Source organism: Heptranchias perlo, unplaced genomic scaffold, assembly GCF_035084215.1.
Source record: "Heptranchias perlo isolate sHepPer1 unplaced genomic scaffold, sHepPer1.hap1 HAP1_SCAFFOLD_910, whole genome shotgun sequence".
Classification (NCBI taxonomy): Eukaryota; Metazoa; Chordata; class Chondrichthyes; order Hexanchiformes; family Hexanchidae; genus Heptranchias; species Heptranchias perlo.
The window spans coordinates 1990-26599 of record NW_027139951.1 but is presented as its reverse complement, the minus strand read 5'-3'; the positions used below and the strand labels follow the sequence as shown (position 1 = coordinate 26599).

General features: G+C 55.2%; 1 protein-coding gene across 1 annotated transcript in view; it reads right to left on the bottom strand.

Annotated features, from left to right (window-relative positions):
- Positions 1-24138, bottom strand: part of LOC137319862 (phosphoribosylformylglycinamidine synthase-like) — a gene marked incomplete at its 5' end in the record, with an annotated part of 70887 nt that extends 46749 nt beyond the window's left edge. The window contains 8 exons of the mRNA XM_067981774.1: positions 12025-12150; positions 13425-13586; positions 14495-14556; positions 16554-16710; positions 17786-17859; positions 18917-19045; positions 19930-20061; positions 24010-24138. Coding sequence (XP_067837875.1) covers positions 12025-12150; positions 13425-13586; positions 14495-14556; positions 16554-16710; positions 17786-17859; positions 18917-19045; positions 19930-20061; positions 24010-24138 — 971 coding nt within the window. The remainder of the gene's footprint in view (positions 1-12024; positions 12151-13424; positions 13587-14494; positions 14557-16553; positions 16711-17785; positions 17860-18916; positions 19046-19929; positions 20062-24009) is intronic.
- Positions 24139-24610: the final 472 nt, after the last annotated feature.

The following is a 24610-nucleotide window of genomic DNA, read 5'->3' as shown; positions in this document are numbered from 1 at the left end:
CACCAGTGACATACTCTCTCTCTCCATTCCCACCAGTGACATACTCTCTCTCACTCCATTCCCACCAGTGAGATACTCTCTCTCTCTCCATTCCCACCAGTGAGATACTCACTCTCTCTCCATTCCCACCAGTGAGATACTCTCTCTCCATTCCAACCAGTGAGATACTCTCTCTCTATCTCTCTCCATTCCCACCAGTGAGATACTCTCCCTCTCTCCCCCATCCCACCAGTGAGATTCTCTCTCTCTCTCCCCATTCCCATCAGTGAGATACTCTCTCTCTCCCCATTCCCACCAGTGAGATGCTCTCTCTCTCTCTCTCTCTCTCCATTCCCACCAGTGAGATACTCTCTCTCTCTCACTCTCCATTCCCACCACTGAGATCCGCTCTCTCTCTCACTCTCCATTCCCACCAGTGAGATACTCTCTCTCTCCCCATTCCCACCAGTGAGATACTCTCTCTCTATCTCTCTCCATTCCCACCAGTGAGATACTCTCCCTCTCTCCCCCATCCCACCAGTGAGATTCTCTCTCTCTCTCCCCATTCCCACCAGTGAGATACTCTCTCTCTCCCCATTCCCACCAGTGAGATGCTCTCTCTCTCTCTCTCTCTCCATTCCCACCAGTGAGATACTCTCTCTCTCTCACTCTCCATTCCCACCACTGAGATACGCTCTCTCTCTCACTCTCCATTCCCACCAGTGAGATACTCTCTCTCTCCCCATTCCCACCAGTGAGATACTCTCTCTCTCCCCATTCCCACCAGTGAGATACTCTCTCTCTCCCCATTCCCACCAGTGAGATACTCTCTCTCCCCATTCCCACCAGTGAGATACTCTCTCTCCATTCCCACCAGTGAGATACTCTCTCTCCATTCCCACCAGTGAGATACTCTCTCTCTCCATTCCCACCAGTGAGATACTCTCTCTCTCCATTCCCACCAGTGAGATACTCTCTCTCTCTCTCCATTCCCACCATTGAGATACTCTCTATCTCTCTCTCCATTCCCACCAGTGAGATACTCTCTCTCTCCATTCCCAACAGTGAGATACTCTCTCTCTCTCCATTCCCACCAGTGAGAAACTCTCTCTCTCTCCATTCCCACCAGTGAGATACTCACTCTCTCTCCATTCCCACCAGTGAGATACTCTCTCTCCATTCCCACCAGTGAGATACTCTCTCTCCATTCCCACCAGTGAGATACTCTCTCTCCATTCCCACCAGTGAGATACTCTCTCTCTCCATTCCCACCAGTGAGATACTCTCTCTCTCCATTCCCACCAGTGAGATACTCTCTCTCTCCATTCCCACCAGTGAGATACTCTCTCTCTCCATTCCCACCAGTGAGATACTCTCTCTCTCTCCATTCCCACCAGTGAGATACTCACTCTCTCTCCATTCCCACCAGTGAGATACTCTCTCTCCATTCCCACCAGTGAGATACTCTCTCTCTCCATTCCCACCAGTGAGATACTCTCTCTCTCTCTCTCTCCATTCCCACCAGTGAGATACTCTCTCTCTCTCTCCATTCCCACCAGTGAGATACTCTCTCTCTCTCTCTCTCTCCATTCCCACCAGTGAGATACTCTCTCTCTCCATTCCCACCAGTGAGATACTCTCTCTCTCTCCATTCCCACCAGTGAGAAACTCTCTCTCTCTCCATTCCCACCAGTGAGATACTCACTCTCTCTCCATTCCCACCAGTGAGATACTCTCTCTCCATTCCCACCAGTGAGATACTCTCTCTCTCCATTCCCACCAGTGAGATACTCTCTCTCCATTCCCACCAGTGAGATACTCTCTCTCTCCATTCCCACCAGTGAGATACTCTCTCTCTCCATTCCCACCAGTGAGATACTCTCTCTCTCTCCATTCCCACCAGTGAGATACTCTCTCTCTCTCCATTCCCACCAGTGAGATACTCTCTCTCTCCATTCCCACCAGTGAGATACTCTCTCTCCATTCCCACCAGTGAGATACTCTCTCTCTCTCTCTCTCTCTCTCCATTCCCACCAGTGAGATACTCTCTCTCTCTCCATTCCCACCAGTGAGATACTCTCTCTCCCCCCATTCCCACCAGTGAGATTCTCTCTCTCTCCCCATTCCCACCAGTGAGATACTCTCTCTCTCTCCCCATTCCCACCAGTGAGATACTCTCTCTCTCCCCATTCCCACCAGTGAGATACTCTCTCTCTCTCCATTCCCACCAGTGAGATACTCTCTCACTCTCCATTCCCACCAGTGAGATACTCTCTCACTCTCCATTCCCACCAGTGAGATACTCTCTCACTCTCCATTCCCACCAGTGAGATACTCTCTCACTCTCCATTCCCACCAGTGAGATACTCACTCTCTCTCTCTCCCCCCATTCCCACCAGTGAGATACTCTCTCTCTCTCTCTCTCTCTCTCCATTCCCACCAGTGAGATACTCTGTCTCTCTCTCTCCATTCCCACCAGTGAGATACTCGCTCTCTCTCTCCATTCCCACCAGTGAGATACTCTCTCACTCTCCATTCCCACCAGTGAGATACTCTCTCACTCTCCATTCCCACCAGTGAGATACTCTCTCACTCTCCATTCCCATCAGTGAGATACTCTCTCACTCTCCATTCCCACCAGTGAGATACTCTCTCACTCTCCATTCCCACCCGTGAGATACTCTCTCACTCTCCATTCCCACCCGTGAGATACTCTCACTCTCCATTCCCACCCGTGAGATACTCTCTCACTCTCCATTCCCACCCGTGAGATACTCTCTCACTCTCCATTCCCACCCGTGAGATTCTCTCTCTCTCTCCATTCCCACCAGTGAGATACTCTCTCTCCATTCCCACCAGTGAGATACTCTCTCCCTCCATTCCCACCAGTGAGATACTCACTCTCTCCATTCCCAGTGAGATGCTCTCTCTCTCCATTCCCACCAGTGATACACTCTCTCTCTCTCTCTCCATTCCCACCAGTGAGATACTCTCTCTCTCTCTCTCTCCCCATTCCCACCAGTGAGATACTCTCTCTCTCCCTCTCTCTCCATTCCCACCAGTGAGATACTCTCTCTCTCTCCATTCCCACCAGTGAGATACTCTCTCTCTCTCCATTCCCACCAGTGAGATGCTCTCTCTCTCCATTCCCACCAGTGACATACTCTCTCTCTCCATTCCCACCAGTGACATACTCTCTCTCACTCCATTCCCACCAGTGAGATACTCTCTCTCTCTCCATTCCCACCAGTGAGATACTCTCTCTCTCTCCATTCCCACCAGTGAGATACTCTCTCTCTCTCTCTCCCTCTTCCCACCAGTGAGATACTCTCTCTCTCTCTCTCCATTCCCACCAGTGAGATACTCTCTCTCTCCCCATTCCCACCAGTGAGATACTCTCTCTCCATTCCCACCAGTGAGATACTCTCTCTCCATTCCCACCAGTGAAATACTCTCTCTCTCCATTCCCACCAGTGAGATACTCTCTCTCTCCATTCCCACCAGTGAGATACTCTCTCTCTCTCCATTCCCACCAGTGAGAAACTCTCTCTCCCTCCATTCCCACCAGTGAGATACTCATTCTCTCTCCATTCCCACCAGTGAGATACTCTCTCTCCATTCCCACCAGTGTGATACTCTCTCTCTCCATTCCCACCAGTGAGATACTCTCTCTCTCCATTCCCACCAGTGAGATACTCTCTCTCTCCATTCCCACCAGTGAGATACTCTCTCTCTCCATTCCCACCAGTGAGATACTCTCTCTCTCCATTCCCACCAGTGAGATACTCTCTCTCTCCATTCCCACCAGTGAGATACTCTCTCTCTCCATTCCCACCAGTGAGATACTCTCTCTCTCTCCATTCCCACCAGTGAGATACTCTCTCTCTCTCCATTCCCACCAGTGAGATACTCTCTCTCTCTCTCTCTCTCTCCATTCCCACCAGTGAGATACTCTCTCTCTCCCCATTCCCACCAGTGAGATACTCTCTCTCTCTCTCCCCATTCCCACCAGTGAGATTCTCTCTCTCTCTCCCCATTCCCACCAGTGAGATACTCTCTCTCTCTCTCCATTCCCACCAGTGAGATTCTCTCTCTCTCTCCATTCCCACCAGTGAGATTCTCTCTCTCTCTCCATTCCCACCAGTGAGATTCTCTCTCTCTCTCCATTCCCACCAGTGAGATTCTCTCTCTCTCTCCATTCCCACCAGTGAGATTCTCTCTCTCTCTCCATTCCCACCAGTGAGATTCTCTCTCTCTCCATTCCCACCAGTGAGATTCTCTCTCTCTCTCCATTCCCACCAGTGAGATTCTCTCTCTCTCTCCATTCCCACCAGTGAGATTCTCTCTCTCTCTCCATTCCCACCAGTGAGATACTCTCTCTCTCTCTCTCTCTCCATTCCCACCAGTGAGATACTCTCTCTCTCTCTCTCTCTCTCTCTCCATTCCCACCAGTGAGATACTCTCTCCCTCCATTCCCACCAGTGAGATACTCTCTCTCTCTCTCTCTCTCCATTCCCACCAGTGAGATACTCTCTCTCTCTCTCTCTCTCTCCATTCCCACCAGTGAGATACTCACTCTCTCCATTCCCACCAGTGAGATACTCTCTCACTCTCCATTCCCACCAGTGAGATACTCTCTCACTCTCCATTCCCACCAGTGAGATACTCTCTCACTCTCCATTCCCACCAGTGAGATACTCTCTCACTCTCCATTCCCACCAGTGAGATACTCTCTCACTCTCCATTCCCACCAGTGAGATACTCTCTCACTCTCCATTCCCACCAGTGAGATACTCTCTCACTCTCCATTCCCACCAGTGAGATACTCTCTCACTCTCCATTCCCACCAGAGATACTCTCTCTCTCTCTCTCCCCATTCCCACCAGTGAGATTCTCTCTCTCTCTCTCTCTCTCTCCATTCCCACCAGTGAGATAGTCTCTCTCTCTCTCTCTCTCCATTCCCACCAGTGAGATACTCTCTCTCTCTCTCTCTCTCTCTCCATTCCCACCAGTGAGATACTCTCTCTCTCTCTCTCTCTCTCCATTCCCACCAGTGAGATACTCTCTCTCGCTCTCTCTCTCTCTCCATTCCCACCAGTGAGATACTCTCTCCCTCCATTCCCACCAGTGAGATACTCACTCTCTCCATTCCCACCAGTGAGATACTCTCTCACTCTCCATTCCCACCAGTGAGATACTCTCTCACTCTCCATTCCCACCAGTGAGATACTCTCTCACTCTCCATTCCCACCAGTGAGATACTCTCTCACTCTCCATTCCCACCAGTGAGATACTCTCTCACTCTCCATTCCCACCAGTGAGATACTCTCTCACTCTCCATTCCCACCAGAGAGATACTCTCTCACTCTCCATTCCCACCAGAGATACTCTCTCTCTCTCTCCCCATTCCCACCAGTGAGATTCTCTCTCTCTCTCTCTCTCTCTCTCTCCATTCCCACCAGTGAGATAGTCTCTCTCTCTCTCTCTCTCTCCATTCCCACCAGTGAGATACTCTCTCTCTCTCCATTCCCACCAGTGAGATACTCTCTCAATCTCCATTCCCACCAGTGAGATACTCTCTCACTCTCCATTCCCACCAGTGAGATACTCTCTCACTCTCCATTCCCACCAGTGAGATACTCACTCTCTCTCTCTCTCCCCATTCCCACCAGTGAGATACTCTCTCTCTCTCTCCATTCCCACCAGTGAGATACTCTGTCTCTCTCTCTCTCTCCATTCCCACCAGTGAGATACTCTCTCACTCTCCATTCCCACCAGTGAGATACTCTCTCACTCTCCATTCCCACCGGTGAGATACTCTCTCTCCATTCCCACCAGTGAGATACTCTCCCTCTCTCCCCCCATTCCCACCAGTGAGATTCTCTCTCTCTCTCCCCATTCCCACCAGTGAGATACTCTCTCTCTCCCCATTCCCACCAGTGAGGTACTCTCTCTCTCTCCCTATTCCCACCAGTGAGATACTCTCTCTCTCTCACTCTCCATTCCCACCAGTGAGATACGCTCTCTCTCTCTCTCTCTCTCCATTCCCACCAGTGAGATAGTCTCTCTCTCTCTCTCTCTCCATTCCCACCAGTGAGATACTCTCTCTCTCTCCATTCCCACCAGTGAGATACTCTCTCAATCTCCATTCCCACCAGTGAGATACTCTCTCACTCTCCATTCCCACCAGTGAGATACTCTCTCACTCTCCATTCCCACCAGTGAGATACTCACTCTCTCTCTCTCTCCCCATTCCCACCAGTGAGATACTCTCTCTCTCTCTCCATTCCCACCAGTGAGATACTCTGTCTCTCTCTCTCTCTCCATTCCCACCAGTGAGATACTCTCTCACTCTCCATTCCCACCAGTGAGATACTCTCTCACTCTCCATTCCCACCGGTGAGATACTCTCTCTCCATTCCCACCAGTGAGATACTCTCTCCATTCCCACCAGTGAGATACTCTCCCTCTCTCCCCCCATTCCCACCAGTGAGATTCTCTCTCTCTCTCCCCATTCCCACCAGTGAGATACTCTCTCTCTCCCCATTCCCACCAGTGAGGTACTCTCTCTCTCTCCCTATTCCCACCAGTGAGATACTCTCTCTCTCTCACTCTCCATTCCCACCAGTGAGATACGCTCTCTCTCTCCATTCCCACCTGGTATAGTTAACAATTTATAATTTCAACGTAATTTAAAAGGGGTAACTAAGCTAAGGCAAGTCATGGCAGCAGACCTCGCACCCGTGATATGCTCCTCCAGCAAGATGTGGGAAGTCATGGACACTACCAGTGTCCCTGTCGACCATGTGTGCGGGAAGTGTGTCCACCTGCAGCTACTGACCGATCGTATCTCGGAGCTGGAGCTGCGGGTGGACTCACTGTGGAGCATCCGCGATGCAGAGAAACTCGTGGATAGCACGTTTAGCGAGTTGGTCACACCGCAGGTAAAGGGTATACAGGCAGGAAGTGAATGGGTGACCACCAGGAAGAGTAAGAGATGCAGGCAGGTAGTGCAGGGGTCCCCTGTGTCCATCCCCCTCTCAAACAGATATGCCACTTTGGATGCTGTTGGGGGGGATGACTTATCAGGGGAAGGCAGCAGCAGCCAACTTCCTGGCACCACGGGTAGCTCTGCTGCACAGGCTGGGAGGAAAAAGAGTGGCAGAGCTATAGTGATAGGGGACTCAATTGTAAGGGGAATAGACAGGCGTTTCTGCGGCCGCAACCGAGACTCCAGGATGGTGTGTTGCCTCCCTGGTGCAAGGATCAAGGATGTCTCGGAGCGGCTGCAGAACATTTTGGAGGGGGAGGGCGAACAGCCAGCTGTCGTGGTGCACATAGGCACCAACGATATAGGTAAAAAAGGGGATGAGGTCCTAAAAGCAGAATATAGGGAGTTAGGAGGTAAATTAAAAAATAGGACCTCAAAGGTAGTCATCTCAGGATTGCTGCCAGTGCCACGTGCTAGTCAGAGTAGAAATAGGAGGATATTTCAAATGAATACGTGGCTAGAGGAATGGTGCAAGGGGGAGGGATTCAAATTCCTGGGACACTGGAAACGGTTCTGGGGGAGGTGGGACCAGTACAAACCGGATGGTCTGCACCTGGGCAGGGCCGGGACCGCTGTCCTAGGAGGAGTGTTTGCTAGTGCTGTTGGGGAGGGTTTAAACTAAAGTGGCAGGGGGTTGGGAACCTGAGCAGGGAGAGAGAGGAAAGCGTAACAGGAAGGGACAGAAGGTATGGAGTAATAGGTAAAGTGTTAAAAAAGGAAAAAGCAGGAACTAAGCGTCACAAAACAGATTTGAAAGTTCTTTATCTGAATGCACGTAGCATTCGTAATAAAATGGACGAGTTAACGGCACAAATAACTACGTATGGGTATGATCTTGTGGCCATTACAGAAACATGGCTGCAGGGTGACAACGACTGGGAATTAAATATGCCAGGGTATTTAACAATCAGGAAGGACAGGCAGGAAGGAAGGGGAGGTGGGGTGGCTATGTTAATAAAGGAAGGAATCACTGTAATACAGAGAAATGATATTGGGACAAAGCATCAAGATAATGAAACAGTTTGGGTGGAGATAAGGAATAATAAGGGAAAAAAAACATTAGTGGGCGTCGTATATAGGCCTCCTAATAGTTGCAACTCTGCTGGAAGAAGTATTAATCAGGAGATAGTCGGGGCATGTAATAAGGGAACAGCCATAATTATGGGGGATTTTAATTATCATATTAACTGGACAAATCAAATTGGGCAGAGCAGCCTTGAGGACGAGTTCATTGAGTGCATCAGGGATGGATTTCTTGAGCAGTATGTAACTGATCCTACAAGGGGGCAGGCAACCTTGGACCTGGTCCTGTGTAATGAGTCAGGATTAATTAATAATGTCCTAGTTAAGGATCCCCTTGGAACGAGCGACCACAACATGGTTGAATTCCATATCCAATTAGAGGGTGAGAAGGTTGATTCTCAAACAAGCGTACTGAGCTTGAATAAAGGAGACTATGATGGTATGAGAGCGGAATTGATTAAAGTGGACTGGGAAAATAGATTAAAGGGTAAGACGGTACATGAGCAGTGGTGTTCATTTAGGGAGTTATTTTACAACTTTCAAAATAAATATATTCCACTGAGGAAAAAAGGGTGTAAAAGAAATGACAGCCATCCGTGGCTAAGTAAAGAAATCAAGGATAGTATCCGACTAAAAACAAGGACATATAAGGTAGCCAAACTTAGTGGGAGGATAGAAGATTGGGAATTCTTCAAAAGACAGCAAAAAGTAACTAAAGGATTGATTAAGAAAGGGAAGTTAGATTATGAAAAGAAATTAGCAAAAAATATAAAAACAGATCGCAAGAGTTTCTATAGTTATATAAAAAGAAAAAGGGTGGCTCAGGCAAACGTAGGTCCCTTAGAGGATGAGACCGGGAAATTAATGGTGGGAAACATGGAGATGGCAAAAATGCTGAACAAATATTTTGTTTCAGTCTTTACAGTAGAGGACACTAAGAATATCCCAACACTGGACAAACAGGGGACTCTCGGGGGGGAGGAGCTAAATACGATTAAAATCACTCAAGGAGATGGTACTCAGTAAAATAATGGGACTCAAGGCGGATAAATCCCCTGGACCTGATGGCTTCCATCCTAGGGTCTTGAGGGAAGTGGCAGTAGGGATTGTGGATGCTTTGGTGATAGTTTTCCAAAATTCCCTGGACTCAGGAGAGGTCCCGGCAGATTGGAAAACTGCTAATGTAACACCGTTATTTAAAAAGGGTAGTAGGCAGAAGGCTGGAAATTATAGGCCAGTTAGCTTAACATCTGTGGTGGGTAAAATTTTGGAGTCTATTATTAAGGAGACAGTAACGGAACATTTAGATAAGCATAATTTAATAGGACAAAGTCAGCATGGCTTTATGAAGGGGAAGTCATGTCTGACAAATTTGCTTGAGTTCTTCGAGGATATAACGTATAGGGTGGATAAAGGGGAACCAGTGGACGTAGTGTATTTAGACTTCCAGAAGGCATTCGACAAGGTGCCACATAAAAGATTATTACTTAAGATAAAAAATCACGGGATTGGGGGTAATATTCTGGCATGGGTGGAGGATTGGTTATCGAACAGGAAGCAGAGAGTTGGGATAAATGGTTCATTTTCGGACTGGCAACCAGTAACCAGTGGTGTTCCACAGGGGTCGGTGCTGGGTCCCCAACTCTTTACAATCTATATTAACGATTTGGAGGAGGGGACCGAGTGCAACATATCAAAATTTGCAGATGATACAAAGATGGGAGGGAAAGTAGAGAGTGAGGAGGACATAAAAAACCTGCAAGGGGATATAGACAGGCTGGGTGAGTGGGCGGAGATTTGGCAGATGCAATATAATATTGGAAAATGTGAGGTTATGCACTTTGGCAGGAAAAATCAGAGAGCAAGTTATTTTCTTAATGGCGAGAGACTGGAAAGTACTGCAGTACAAAGGGATCTGGGGGTCCTAGTGCAAGAAAATCAAAAAGTTGGTATGCAGGTGCAGCAGGTGATCAAGAAAGCCAACGGAATGTTGGCTTTTATTGCTAGGGGGATAGAATATAAAAACAAGGAGGTATTGCTGCAGTTATATAGGGTATTGGTGAGACCGCACCTGGAATACTGCATACAGTTTTGGTCTCCATACTTAAGAAAAGACATACTTGCTCTCGAGGCAGTACAAAGAAGGTTCACTCGGTTAATCCCGGGGATGAGGGGGCGGACATATGAGGAGAGGTTGAGTAGATTGGGACTCTACTCATTGGAGTTCAGAAGAATGAGAGGCGATCTTATTGAAACATATAAGATTGTGAAGGGGCTTGATCGGGTGGATGCAGTAAGGATGTTCCCAAAGATGGGTGAAACTAGAACTAGGGGGCATAATCTTAGAATAAGGGGCTGCTCTTTCAAAACTGAGATGAGGAGAAACTTCTTCACTCAGAGGGTAGTAGATCTGTGGAATTTGCTGCCCCAGGAAGCTGTGGAAGCTACATCATTAGATAAATTTAAAACAGAAATAGACGGTTTCCGAGAAGTAAAGGGAATTAGGGGTTATGGGGAGCGGGCAGGAAATTGGACATGAAGCTGAGTTCGGATCGGTCAATGCCCTGTGGGTGGCGGAGAGGGCCCAGGGGCTGTGTGGCCGGGTCCTGCTCCGACTTCTTGTGTTCTTTAGATTTGTGGTTGGGATCAGATCAGCCATGATCTTATTGAATGGCGGAGCAGGCTCGAGGGGCCGATTGGCCTACTCCTGCTCCAATTTCTTATGTTCCCACCAGTGAGATACTCTCCCTCTCTCCATTCCCCAGTGAGATACTCTCCCTCTCTCCATTCCCCAGTGAGATACTCTCCCTCTCTCCATTCCCCAGTGAGACACTCTCCCTCTCTCCATTCCCCAGTGAGACACTCTCTCTCTCTCTCTCTCCATTCCCCAGTGAGATACTCTCTCTCTCCATTCCCACCAGTGAGATACTCTCTCTCTCTCTCTCCATTCCCACCAGTGAGATACTCTCTCACTCTCCATTCCCACCAGTGAGATACTCTCTCACTCTCCATTCCCACCAGTGAGATACTCTCTCACTCTCCATTCCCACCAGTGAGATACTCTCTCACTCTCCATTCCCACCAGTGAGATACTCTCTCACTCTCCATTCCCACCCGTGAGATACTCTCTCACTCTGCATTCCCACCAGTGAGATACTCTCACTCTCCATTCCCACCAGTGAGACACTCTCTCTCTCTCTCTCTCTCCATTCCCCAGTGAGATACTCTCTCTCTCCATTCCCCAGTGAGATACTCTCTCTCTCCATTCCCCAGTGAGATACTCTCTCTCTCTCTCTCCATTCCCCAGTGAGATACTCTCTCACTCTCCATTCCCACCCGTGAGATACACTCTCACTCTGCATTCCCACCAGTGAGATACTCTCACTCTCCATTCCCACCAGTGAGACACTCTCTCTCTCTCTCTCTCCATTCCCCAGTGAGATACTCTCTCTCTCCATTCCCCAGTGAGATACTCTCTCTCTCCATTCCCCAGTGAGATACTCTCTCTCTCCATTCCCCAGTGAGATACTCTCTCTCTCCATTCCCCAGTGAGATACTCTCTCTCTCCATTCCCCAGTGAGATACTCTCTCTCTCTCTCTCTCTCTCTCTCCATTCCCCAGTGAGATACACTCTCTCTCTCTCTCTCTCCATTCCCCAGTGAGATACTCTCTCTCTCTCCATTCCCCAGTGAGATACTCTCTCTCTCTCTCTCTCTCTCTCCATTCCCCAGTGATACTCTCTCTCTCTCTCTCTCTCTCTCCATTCCCCCACCGGTCTCAGTTCCTTTGCCATTTGCTCCAATGTCTCTCAGTTGTGCTCACTGCACCAGACTGGCATTTCCCAACCTTATCGATGTGGAACCAGAGAGAAGCACTTCTCTCAACCCATCGCTGTGTGCTGGTTCTGAACTCTCGCTGTTTGTTAAAGGCATGTCCATAACATCCTGTAGAATCCAATTCCCTTTCCTCACCTTCTGTGGCATTTTTCCCAGGACCCACTCGAGCTCTAGGTCCACAGGACGTGACGAGAATTCAGTCTGTTTGTGATGGGCGATCTCTGATTTCACCGAATTCCTCCGATCATCAATCAGAACGATCTGTAAGTCAGTCATTACATTCAGTCCAATCAGCCCCCGGCACCCCCCCCCGTCCAATCACCCCCCGGCACACCCGACCCCCTTGCCGTCCAATCACAACCCGGCACACACGACCCCCCACGTCCAATCAGCCCCCGGGACCTCCCACCCCGTCCAATCACCCCGCCGGGACCCCCCCACACCTGTTCAATCAGCCCCGGGACCCCCCCACCCCGTCCAATCACCCCGCCGGGACCCCCCCACACCTGTTCAATCACCCCGCCGGGACCCCCCACCCCTGTTCAATCACCCCGCCGGGACCCCCCACCCCTGTTCAATCACCCCGCCGGGACCCCCCCCACACCTGTTCAATCACCCCGCCGGGACCCCCCCCCACCCCTGTACAATCACCCCGCCGGGACCCCCCCACACCTGTACAATCACCCCGCCGGGACCCCCCACCCCTGTTCAATCAGCCCCCGGGACCCCCCCCACCCCTGTACAATCAGCCCCCGGGACCCCCCCCCACCCCTGTTCAATCAGACCCCCGGGACCCCCCCCACCCCTGTACAATCAGCCCCCGGGACCCCCCCCCCACCCCTGTACAATCAGCCCCCGGGACCCCCCCCCACCCCTGTACAATCACCCCGCCGGGACCCCCCCACACCTGTTCAATCAGCCCCGGGACCCCCCCACCCCGTCCAATCACCCCGCCGGGACCCCCCCACCCCTGTTCAATCACCCCGCCGGGACCCCCCACCCCTGTTCAATCAGCCCCCGGGACCCCCCCACCCCTGTACAATCAGCCCCGGGACCCCCCCCACCCCTGTACAATCACCCCGCCGGGACCCCCCCACACCTGTACAATCACCCCGCCGGGACCCCCCACCCCTGTTCAATCAGCCCCCGGGACCCCCCCCACCCCTGTACAATCAGCCCCCGGGACCCCCCCCCACCCCTGTACAATCACCCCGCCGGGACCCCCCCACCCCTGTTCAATCAGCCCCCGGGACCCCCCCCACCCCTGTGTAATCAGCCCCCGGAAACCCCCCCACCCCTGTTCAATCACTCCCCGGGACCCCCCCCACCCCTGTACAATCAGCCCCCGGGACCCCCCCCCACACCTGTACAATCACCCCGCCGGGACCCCCCCACCCCTGTTCAATCAGCCCCCGGGACCCCCCCCACCCCTGTGTAATCAGCCCCCGGGACCCCCCCCCACCCCTGTTCAATCACTCCCCGGGACCCCCTGTACAGCAATATCTGGCTGTCGATAAATCCACTAATTTACTCACCTTTCCATCTCCTGTTATTTTACCCACAAAGTCGACAGGACACTTCTCGCGTTCACAGACTGCACGGAGAAAGGCAGAGTCTTTCGACCGCATCAGGAGAGCGTTCGTCTCCTGGTACTCGGCTCCCCACAGTTCAAGAACACTCAGGGTCGGGTCACCCACCTTAAATCAGAGAGAGAACAAGGTCAGGGGAATGTGTGAACACACAACACACCCAGAGTCAGATCACCCACCTTAAATCAGAGAGAACAAGGTCAGGGGAATGTGTGAACACACAACACACCCAGAGTCAGATCACCCACCTCAAATCAGAGAGAACAAGGTCAGGGGAATGTGTGAACACACAACACACCCAGAGTCAGATCACCCACCTCAAATCAGAGAGAGAACAAGGTCAGGGGAATGTGTGAACACACAACACACCCAGAGTCAGATCACCCACCTCAAATCAGAGAGAGAACAAGGTCAGGGGAATGTGTGAACACACAACACACCCAGAGTCAGATCACCCACCTTAAATCAGAGAGAGAACAAGGTCAGGGGAATGTGTGAACACACAACACACCCAGAGTCAGATCACCCACCTTAAATCAGAGAGAACAAGGTCAGGGGAATGTGTGAACACACAACACACCCAGAGTCAGATCACCCACCTCAAATCAGAGAGAACAAGGTCAGGGGAATGTGTGAACACACAACACACCCAGAGTCAGATCACCCACCTCAAATCAGAGAGAACAAGGTCAGGGGAATGTGTGAACACACAACACACCCAGAGTCAGATCACCCACCTTAAATCAGAGAGAGAACAAGGTCAGGGGAATGTGTGAACACACAACACACCCAGAGTCAGATCACCCACCTTAAATCAGGGGGAACAAGGTCAGGGAATGTGTGAACACACAACACACCCAGAGTCAGATCACCCACCTCAAATCACAGAGAACAAGGTCAGGAGAATGTGTGAACACACGAAGCCCATTCACCGACAGTCCTGTGAGGCCTCCGCTCCATCCAATGAGCCGAACACGGACACATTATATTAAAATGTAACCCACCCACCCACATACCTTGAATTTGCTGGTGTAAATCGAAGCCCCTGCCGGTTCACTCAGTTCCTTCAACACGTTACCTAACGGACAGAAAGAAACTCTCAGCTCAACATATCAGGTGAAGTGTCGGTATAAAATCAACTGAAAGCAAGCTGGTGAATGGAACGCCATTCACTCCCACTGTACACAATCCCAATAATTACACCCCTTCCCATTCACTCCCACTGTACACAATCCCAATAATTAAACCCCTTCCCATTCACTCCCAATCCACACAATCCCAATAATGAAACCCCTTCCCATTCACTCCCACTACACAATCCCAATAATTAAACCCCTTCGCATTCACTCCCACTCGACACAATCCCAATAATTAAACCCCTTCCCATTCACTCCCACTCTACACAATCCCAATAATTAAACCCCTTCCCATTCACTCCCACTCTACACAATCCCAATAATTAAACCCCTTCCCATTCACTCCCACTGTACACAATCCCAATAATTAAACCCCTTCCCATTCACTCCCACTGTACACAGTCCCAATAATTAAACCCCTTCCCATTCACTCCCACTGTACACAATCCCAATAATTAAACCCCTTCCCATTCACTCCCAAACTACACAATCCCAATAATAAACCCCTTCCCATTCACTCCCACTGTACACAATCCCAATAATTAAACCCCTTCCCATTCACTCCCACTGTACACAGTCCCAATAATTAAACCCCTTCCCATTCACTCCCACTGTCCACAGTCCCAATAATTAAACCCCTTCCCATTCACTCCCAAACTACACAATCCCAATAATTAAACCCCTTCCCATTCACTCCCACTCTACACAATCCCAATAATTAAACCCCTTCCCATTCACTCCCACTCTACACAATCCCAATAATTAAACCCCTTCCCATTCACTCCGACTGTACACAATCCCAATCATTAAACCCCTTCCCATTCACTCCCACTGTACACAATCCCAATAATTAAACCCCTTCCCATTCACTCCCACTGTACACAATCCCAATAATTAAACCCCTTCCCATTCACTCCCACTGTATACAATCCCAATAATTAAACCCCTTCCCATTCACTCCCACTCTACACAATCCCTTCCCATTCACTCCCACTGTACACAATCCCAATAATTAAAACCCTTCCCATTTAGTCGTCTGGAGAATAAAATCACTGGTCTGGCCCTATCCTGCCGAATGGCCTATTTCTTTGTTGTAGCATTATCCCTATTTTCCAACCCCACAGAGACTCCGGCCCATCCCATTCCCAACACGCGGTCTCCGGCCCATCCCATTCCCAACACACGGCCTCCGGTCCATCCCATTCCCAACACGCGGCCTCCGGTCCATCCCATTCCCAACACGCGGCCTCCAGTCCATCCCATTCCCAACACGCGGCCTCCGGTCCATCCCATTCCCAACACGCGGCCTCCGGTCCATCCCATTCCCAACACGCGGCCTCCAGTCCATCCCATTCCCAACACGCGGCCTCCGGCCCATCCCATTCCCAACACGCGGCCTCCGGCCCATCCCATTCCCAACACAGGGTCTCCGGCCCATCCCATTCCCAACACACTGTCTCCAGACCATCCCATTCCCAACAGACTGTCTCCGGCCCATCCCATTCCCAACACACTGTCTCCAGACCATCCCATTCCCAACACACGGTCTCCGGCCCATCCCATTCCCAACACACTGTCTCCGGCCCATCCCATTCCCAACACACTGTCTCCGGCCCATCCCATTCCCAACACACGGTCTGCGGCCCATCCCATTCCCAACACACGGTCTGCGGCCCATCCCATTCCCAACACACGGTCTGCGGCTCATCCCATTCCCAACACACTGTCTCCGGCCCATCCCATTCCCAACACACGGTCTCCGGCCCATCCCATTCCCAACACAGGGTCTCCGGCCCATCCCATTCCCAACACACGGTCTCCGGCCCATCCCATTCCCAACACACGGTCTGCGGCCCATCCCATTCCCCACACACGGTCTGCGGCTCATCCCATTCCTTCCAGCTCCGACAGACGGCAGCCCCACCCTCTGTCCACACACCGTTCCCTCCAGCTCCTTGGTCATGGATGCTACAGATGGGGTTGCTGTCCCGACTCTCGATGCAAGCTCGAAGAGCTCGGTTCATCTTCTGCTCCATCTCGGCATCACCACGCTGCACCGCTCCGAAATCCAGCTCCGCTGAGTTGTCTCCCTGTACCTGGGGCGGGGCGAGGAAGTCAGTAAAGTATCGTCAAGAGAAAGCCTCCCGGCCGGACCGTCCCTCCGCCCCCCCCCACACACCTCCAGGCGGGACCGTCCCTCCGCCCCCCCCCCCCCCCACACCTCCCGGCGGGACCGTCCCTCCGCCCCCCCCCCCCCCCACACCTCCCGGCGGGACCGTCCCTCCGCCCCCCCCCCCCCCACACCTCCCGGCGGGACCGTCCCTCCGCCCCCCCCCCCCCCCACACCTCCCGGCGGGACCGTCCCTCCGCCCCCCCCCCCCCCCACACCTCCCGGCCGGACCGTCCCTCCGCCCCCACCGGCTGGACCGTCCCTCCGCCCCCCCCCCCCACACCTCCCGGCGGGACCGTCCCTCCGCCCCCCCCCCCCCCCACACCTCCCGGCGGGACCGTCCCTCCGCCCCCCCCCCCCCCCACACCTCCCGGCCGGACCGTCCCTCCGCCCCCACCGGCGGGACCGTCCCTCCGCCCCCCCCCCCCCCCACACCTCCCGGCGGGACCGTCCCTCCGCCCCCCCCCCCCCCCACACCTCCCGGCCGGACCGTCCCTCCGCCCCCACCGGCTGGACCGTCCCTCCGCCCCCCCCCCCCACACCCCCCGGCGGGACCGTCCCTCCGCCCCCCCCCCCACCCCCCGGCCGGACCGTCCCTCCGCCCCCCCCCCCCCCCACACCCCCCGGCGGGACCGTCCCTCCGCCCCCCCCCCCCCCCCCCCCACACCCCCCGGCGGGACCGTCCCTCCGCCCCCCCCCCCCCCCGGCGGGACCGTCCCTCCGCCCCCCCCCCCCCCCGGCGGGACCGTCCCTCCGCCCCCCCCCCCCCCCCCCACACCCCCCGGCGGGACCGTCCCTCCGCCCCCCCCCCCCCCCCCCCACACCCCCCGGCGGTCCCGGCCGGACCGTCCCTCCGCCCCCCCCCCCCCCACACCCCCCCGGCCGGACCGTCCCTCCGCCCCCACACCCCCTCCGGCACCTTCCCTCCTCCCTCCTCCCCCTCCCCGCCCTCACAACGACATGTGTCAGGGATCAGCCCATGAAGTGGATGACTGTCTTACCTGGATCGAGGAGGCAGCCCCTCCTCCCACTCCGATTCGATAGACTGGACCACCGATCTTCACCACATCCATGCCTGCAAACAGATACACGGGTCAGTGCGGGGGGTCACGAGGAGCAGGGGTCACAAGGCGAGGAGCAGGGGTCACAAGGCGAGGAGCAGGGGTCACAAGGCGAGGAGCAGGGGTCACAAGGCGAGGAGCAGGGGTCACAAGGCGAGGAGCAGGGGTCACAAGGCGAGGAGCAGGGGTCACAAGGCGAGGAGCAGGGGTCACAAGGCGAGGAGCAGGGGTCACAAGGCGAGGAGCAGGGGTCACAAGGCGAGGAGCAGGGGTCACAAGGCGAGGAGCAGGGGTCACAAGGCGAGGAGCAGGGTCACAAGGCGAGGAGCAGGGGTCACAAGGCGAGGAGCAGGGGTCACAAGGCGAGGAGCAGGGGTCACAAGGCGAGGAGCAGGGGTCACAAGGCGAGGAGCAGGGGTCACAAGGCGAGGAGCAGGGGTCACAAGGCGAGGAGCAGGGGTCACAAGGCGAGGAGCAGGGGTCACAAGGCGAGGAGCAGGGGTCACAAGGCGAGGAGCAGGGGTCACAAGGCGAGGAGCAGGGGTCACAAGGCGAGGAGCAGGGGTCACAAGGCGAGGAGCAGGGGTCACAAGGCGAGGAGCAGGGGTCACAAGGCGAGGAGCAGGGGTCACAAGGCGAGGAGCAGGGGTCACAAGGCGAGGAGCAGGGGTCACAAGACGAGGAGCAGGGGTCACAAGGCGAGGAGCAGGGGTCACAAGGCGAGGAGCAGGGGTCACAAGACGAGGAGCAGGGGTCACAAGACGAGGAGCCTCTACTGCCCCCGTGACAGTTGCTGGACTGCCCCTTCCAATCACCACGTGCATCCTCCCCCGGCCTGGTCCCCATCCCCATCCCCGGCCCCCCTCCTCCGCCCACGCACCCCCCCGCTCCCTCCCCCCCACCGCTCCATCCCCCCTCCGCCCGTGCCCCCCCCGCTCCCTCCCTCCGCCCGTGCCCCCCCCGCTCCCTCCCTCCCTCCCTCCCTCCGCCCACGGCCCCCCCCGCTCCCTCCCCCAGCGCCCGCCCCCACCACCCCTCCCTCCCCTCGCGGCCCCCACACCCCCTACCCACCTGCCTCCGGCTGCTCCTTCTGGACATGTTGATCCTCAATGGCACCGAGCCCAGCACTGAACATGATTGGTTTAACCCACTCCCTCCTCTCCCCACCAGGGAGCAGCATTCCGAACGACCGAGCAAATCCTGCAATCACAAAGGGATCTGTTCAAATCCACATCGAGAAACGAGTCCCCGCCCGTTCCAGGAGTCCCCGCCCACCAGGACCTGATCTGATCCAGGAGTCCCCGCCCACCAGGCCCTGACCTGATCCAGGAGTCCCCGCCCACCAGGACCTGATCTGATCCAGGAGTCCCCGCCCACCAGGCCCTGATCTGATCCAGGAGTCCCCGCCCACCAGGACTTGGCCTGATCCAGGAGTCCCTGCCCACCAGGACTTGGCCTGATCCAGGAGTCCCTGCCCACCAGGGCCTGATCTGATCCAGGAGTCCCCGCCCACCAGGACCTGATCTGATCCAGGAGTCCCCCGCCCACCAGGACCTGATCTGATCCAGGAGTCCCCGCCCACCAGGACCTGATCTGATCCAGGAGTCCCTGCCCACCAGGACCTGATCTGATCCAGGAGTCCCTGCCCACCAGGACTTGGCCTGATCCAGGAGTCCCTGCCCACCAGAGCCTGATCTGATCCAGGAGTCCCCGCCCACCAGGCCCTGATCTGATCCAGGAGTCCCCGCCCACCAGGACCTGGCCTGATCCAGGAGTCCCTGCCCCACCAGGACCTGGCCTGATCCAGGAGTCCCCGCCCACCAGGCCCTGGCCTGATCCAGGAGTCCCCGCCCACCAGGACCTGGCCTGATCCAGGAGTTCCCGCCCACCAGGCCCTGATCTGATCCAGGAGTTCCCGCCCACCAGGCCCTGATCTGATCCAGGAGTTCCCGCCTATCAGGACCTAACCTGATCCAGGAGACCCCGCCTATCAGGACCTGACCTGATCCAGGAGTCCCCGCCTATCAGGACCTGACCTGATCCAGGAGTCCCCGCCTATCAGGACCTGACCCAGGGCTCCTTACCTGCCAGGACCGGTTCTCCGAATTTGTTGCCATAGTCGGAAGCTCCGTTACTGGCCTCGATCGCCACCTCCAGGGGCCGTGCAAAATTCCCGGGATAAACAAAGGTTGGATCTTCCCAGGGCTGCTCATACCCTGGAAACAAAGAGTAGGTGAATCGGGTTAACTGCTGCGTACATGTGGGGATCTCGGGGGGAGCGGTGGTCGAGGAGGGCTGGTCTGACCATATACCAGCACCGGACCATTAAACTCACGGCACTGACAGAAATCCACTCTCAATGCTTTTAATCGACAGAGCTGGAACTGGAACTCAAAATGAATGGCAGCCTGACCCTGGGCAGAACATGGAGGCTGCACCAAAAGTTCCAACTCACAACCTGCACACGTCCAGTCATCAGAGAAAAAGAGAGCAGGAACCCAGGTCAGAATCACACACGTCCAGTCATCAGAGAGAGAGCAGGAACCCAGGTCAGAATCACACACGTCCAGTCATCAGAGAGAGAGAAAGCAGGAACCCAGGTCAGAATCACACACGTCCAGTCATCAGAGAGAGAGAGAGAGAGAGAGAGAGCAGGAACCCAGGTCAGAATCACACACGTCCAGTCATCAGAGAGAGAGAGGGAGAGCAGGAACCCAGGTCAGAATCACACACGTCCAGTCATCAGAGAGAGAGAGAGAGGGAGAGCAGGAACCCAGGTCAGAATCACACAGGTCCAGTCATCAGAGAGAGGGAGAGAGCAGGAACCCAGGTCAGAATCACACACGTCCAGTCATCAGAGAGAGAGAGAGAGAGAGAGAGAGCAGGAACCCAGGTCAGAATCACACAGGTCCAGCCATCAGAGAGAGGGAGAGCAGGAACCCAGGTCAGAATCACACACGTCCAGCCATCAGAGAGAGAGAGAGAGAGAGAGAGCAGGAACCCAGGTCAGAATCACACACGTCCAGTCATCAGAGAGAGGGAGAGCAGGAACCCAGGTCAGAATCACACACGTCCAGTCATCAGAGAGAGAGAGAGAGAGAGAGAGAGAGAGAGCAGGAACCCAGGTCAGAATCACACACGTCCAGTCATCAGAGAGAAGGAGAGCAGGAACCCAGGTCAGAATCACACACGTCCAGTCATCAGAGAGAGAGAGAGAGAGAGAGAGAGAGCAGGAACCCAGGTCAGAATCACACAGGTCCAGTCATCAGAGAGAGAGAGAGCAGGAACCCAGGTCAGAATCACACACGTCCAGTCATCAGAGAGAGAGAGAGAGAGAGAGAGAGCAGGAACCCAGGTCAGAATCACACACGTCCAGTCGTCAGAGAGAGAGAGAGCAGGAACCCAGGTCAGAATCACACAGGTCCAGTCATCAGAGAGAGAGAGAGCAGGAACCCAGGTCAGAATCACACAGGTCCAGTCATCAGAGAGAGAGAGAGCAGGAACCCAGGTCAGAATCACACACGTCCAGTCATCAGAGAGAGAGAGAGAGAGAGAGCAGGAACCCAGGTCAGAATCACACAGGTCCAGTCATCAGAGAGAGAGAGAGAGAGAGAGAGAGAGAGAGAGAGAGAGCAGGAACCCAGGTCAGAATCACACAGGTCCAGTCATCAGAGAGAGAGAGGGAGAGCAGGAACCCAGGTCAGAATCACACACGTCCAGCCATCAGAGAGAGAGAGAGAGAGAGAGAGCAGGAACCCAGGTCAGAATCACACAGGTCCAGTCATCAGAGAGAGAGAGAGAGAGAGAGCAGGAACCCAGGTCAGAATCACACATGTCCAGTCATCAGAGAGAGAGCAGGAACCCAGGTCAGAATCACACACGTCCAGTCATCAGAGAGAGAGAGAGAGAGCAGGAACCCAGGTCAGAATCACACACGTCCAGTCATCAGAGAAAGAGAGAGAGAGAGAGAGAGAGAGAGCAGGAACCCAGGTCAGAATCACACACGTCCAGTCATCGGAGAGAGAGAGAGAGAGAGAGAGAGCAGGAACCCAGGTCAGAATCACACATGTCCAGTCATCAGAGAGAGAGCAGGAACCCAGGTCAGAATCACACATGTCCAGTCATCAGAGAGAGAGCAGGAACCCAGGTCAGAATCACACACGTCCAGTCATCAGAGAGAGAGAGAGAGAGCAGGAACCCAGGTCAGAATCACACACGTCCAGTCATCAGAGAGAGAGAAAAAGAGAGATACGGACACCAGGCATCAGAAACTGATTCAAGCACAGGTCCCTGGCAATATATTGAATGGAGACAGGCCCCAGCCTGGGACGGAGACAGGCCCCAGCCTGGGACGGAGACAGGCCCCAGCCTGGGACGGAGACAGGCCCCAGCCTGGGACGGAGACAGGCCCCAGCCTGGGACGGAGACAGGCCCCAGCCTGGGACGGAGACAGGCCCCAGCCTGGGACGGAGACAGGCCCCAGCCTGGGACGGAGACAGGCCCCAGCCTGGGACGGAGACAGGCCCCAGCCTGGGACGGAGACAGGCCCCAGCCTGGGACGGAGACAGGCCCCAGCCTGGGACGGAGACAGGCCCCAGCCTGGGACGGAGACAGGCCCCAGCCTGGGACGGAGACAGGCCCCAGCCTGGGACGGAGACAGGCCCCAGCCTGGGACGGAGACAGGCCCCAGCCTGGGACGGAGACAGGCCCCAGCCTGGGACGGAGACAGGCCCCAGCCTGGGACGGAGACAGGCCCCAGCCTGGGACGGAGACAGGCCCCAGCCTGGGACGGAGACAGGCCCCAGCCTGGGACGGAGACAGGCCCCAGCCTGGGACGGAGACAGGCCCCAGCCTGGGACGGAGACAGGCCCCAGCCTGGGACGGAGACAGGCCCCAGCCTGGGACGGAGACAGGCCCCAGCCTGGGACGGAGACAGGCCCCAGCCTGGGACGGAGACAGGCCCCAGCCTGGGACGGAGACAGGCCCCAGCCTGGGACGGAGACAGGCCCCAGCCTGGGACGGAGACAGGCCCCAGCCTGGGACGGAGACAGGCCCCAGCCTGGGACGGAGACAGGCCCCAGCCTGGGACGGAGACAGGCCCCAGCCTGGGACGGAGACAGGCCCCAGCCTGGGACGGAGACAGGCCCCAGCCTGGGACGGAGACAGGCCCCAGCCTGGGACGGAGACAGGCCCCAGCCTGGGACGGAGACAGGCCCCAGCCTGGGACGGAGACAGGCCCCAGCCTGGGACGGAGACAGGCCCCAGCCTGGGACGGAGACAGGCCCCAGCCTGGGACGGAGACAGGCCCCAGCCTGGGACGGAGACAGGCCCCAGCCTGGGACGGAGACAGGCCCCAGCCTGGGACGGAGACAGGCCCCAGCCTGGGACGGAGACAGGCCCCAGCCTGGGACGGAGACAGGCCCCAGCCTGGGACGGAGACAGGCCCCAGCCTGGGACGGAGACAGGCCCCAGCCTGGGACGGAGACAGGCCCCAGCCTGGGACGGAGACAGACCCCAGACACTGACACCCTGTTACAGTCAGTGATGGAGACAGACACCAGACAATGACACCCTGTTACAGACAGTGATGGAGACAGACACCAGTCACTGACACCCTGTTACAGTCAGTGATGGAGACAGACACCAGACACTGACACCCTGTTACAGACAGTGATGGAGACAGACACCAGACACTGACACCCTGTTACAGACAGTGATGGAGACAGACACCAGTCACTGACACCCTGTTACAGACAGTGATGGAGACAGACAGCAGTCACTGACACCCCTTTACAGACAGTGATGGAGACAGACACCAGACACTGACACCCTGTTACAGACAGTGATGGAGACAGACACCAGACACTGACACCCTGTTACAGACAGTGATGGAGACAGACACCAGACACTGACACCCTGTTACAGACAGTGATGGAGACAGACACCAGTCACTGACACCCTGTTACAGACAGTGATGGAGACAGACACCAGTCACTGACACCCTGTTACAGACAGTGATGGAGACAGACACCAGTCACTGACACCCCTTTACAGACAGTGATGGAGACAGACACCAGACACTGACACCCTGTTACAGACAGTGATGGAGACAGACACCAGTTACACAGCGAACTGTCCCCCTGGACCCGACACTGGCCTGGTACCTGGGCACAGCAGATTCCCGAAGCAGTATCCAGCAGTCCCTGCGATCACGTACGCCCCTCGGCCTGTGCACTGCACGTCCCTTATCCGACCTCCTGTACCTGTAGTGGCTCCGCTGAATGGAGCAACTCCTGAAACAGAGAGCAAATCATCATCTGATGGGGTCAGAGCGCAGGGGGAGCGGGGAGACCAGTAACACGGACCCCCGCCAGTTAGAATCACATCCCAGTGAGAATCACATCACAGTAACACGGACCCCCGCCAGTGAGAATCACATCCCAGTGAGAATCACATCACAGTAACACGGACCCCCGCCAGTTAGAATCAGATCCCAGTGAGAATCACATCACAGTAACACGGACCCCCACCAGTGAGAATCACATCCCAGTGAGAATCACATCACAGTAACACGGACCCCCGCCAGTGAGAGTCACGCCTCAGTAACACGGACCCCCGCCGGTGAGGGTCACGTCCCAGGGACAGGGAGACCCGAGGGTGAGGGTCACGTCCCAGGGACAGGGAGACCCGAGGGTGAGGGTCACGTCCCAGGGACAGGGAGACCCGAGGGTGAGGGTCACGTCCCAGGGACAGGGAGACCCGAGG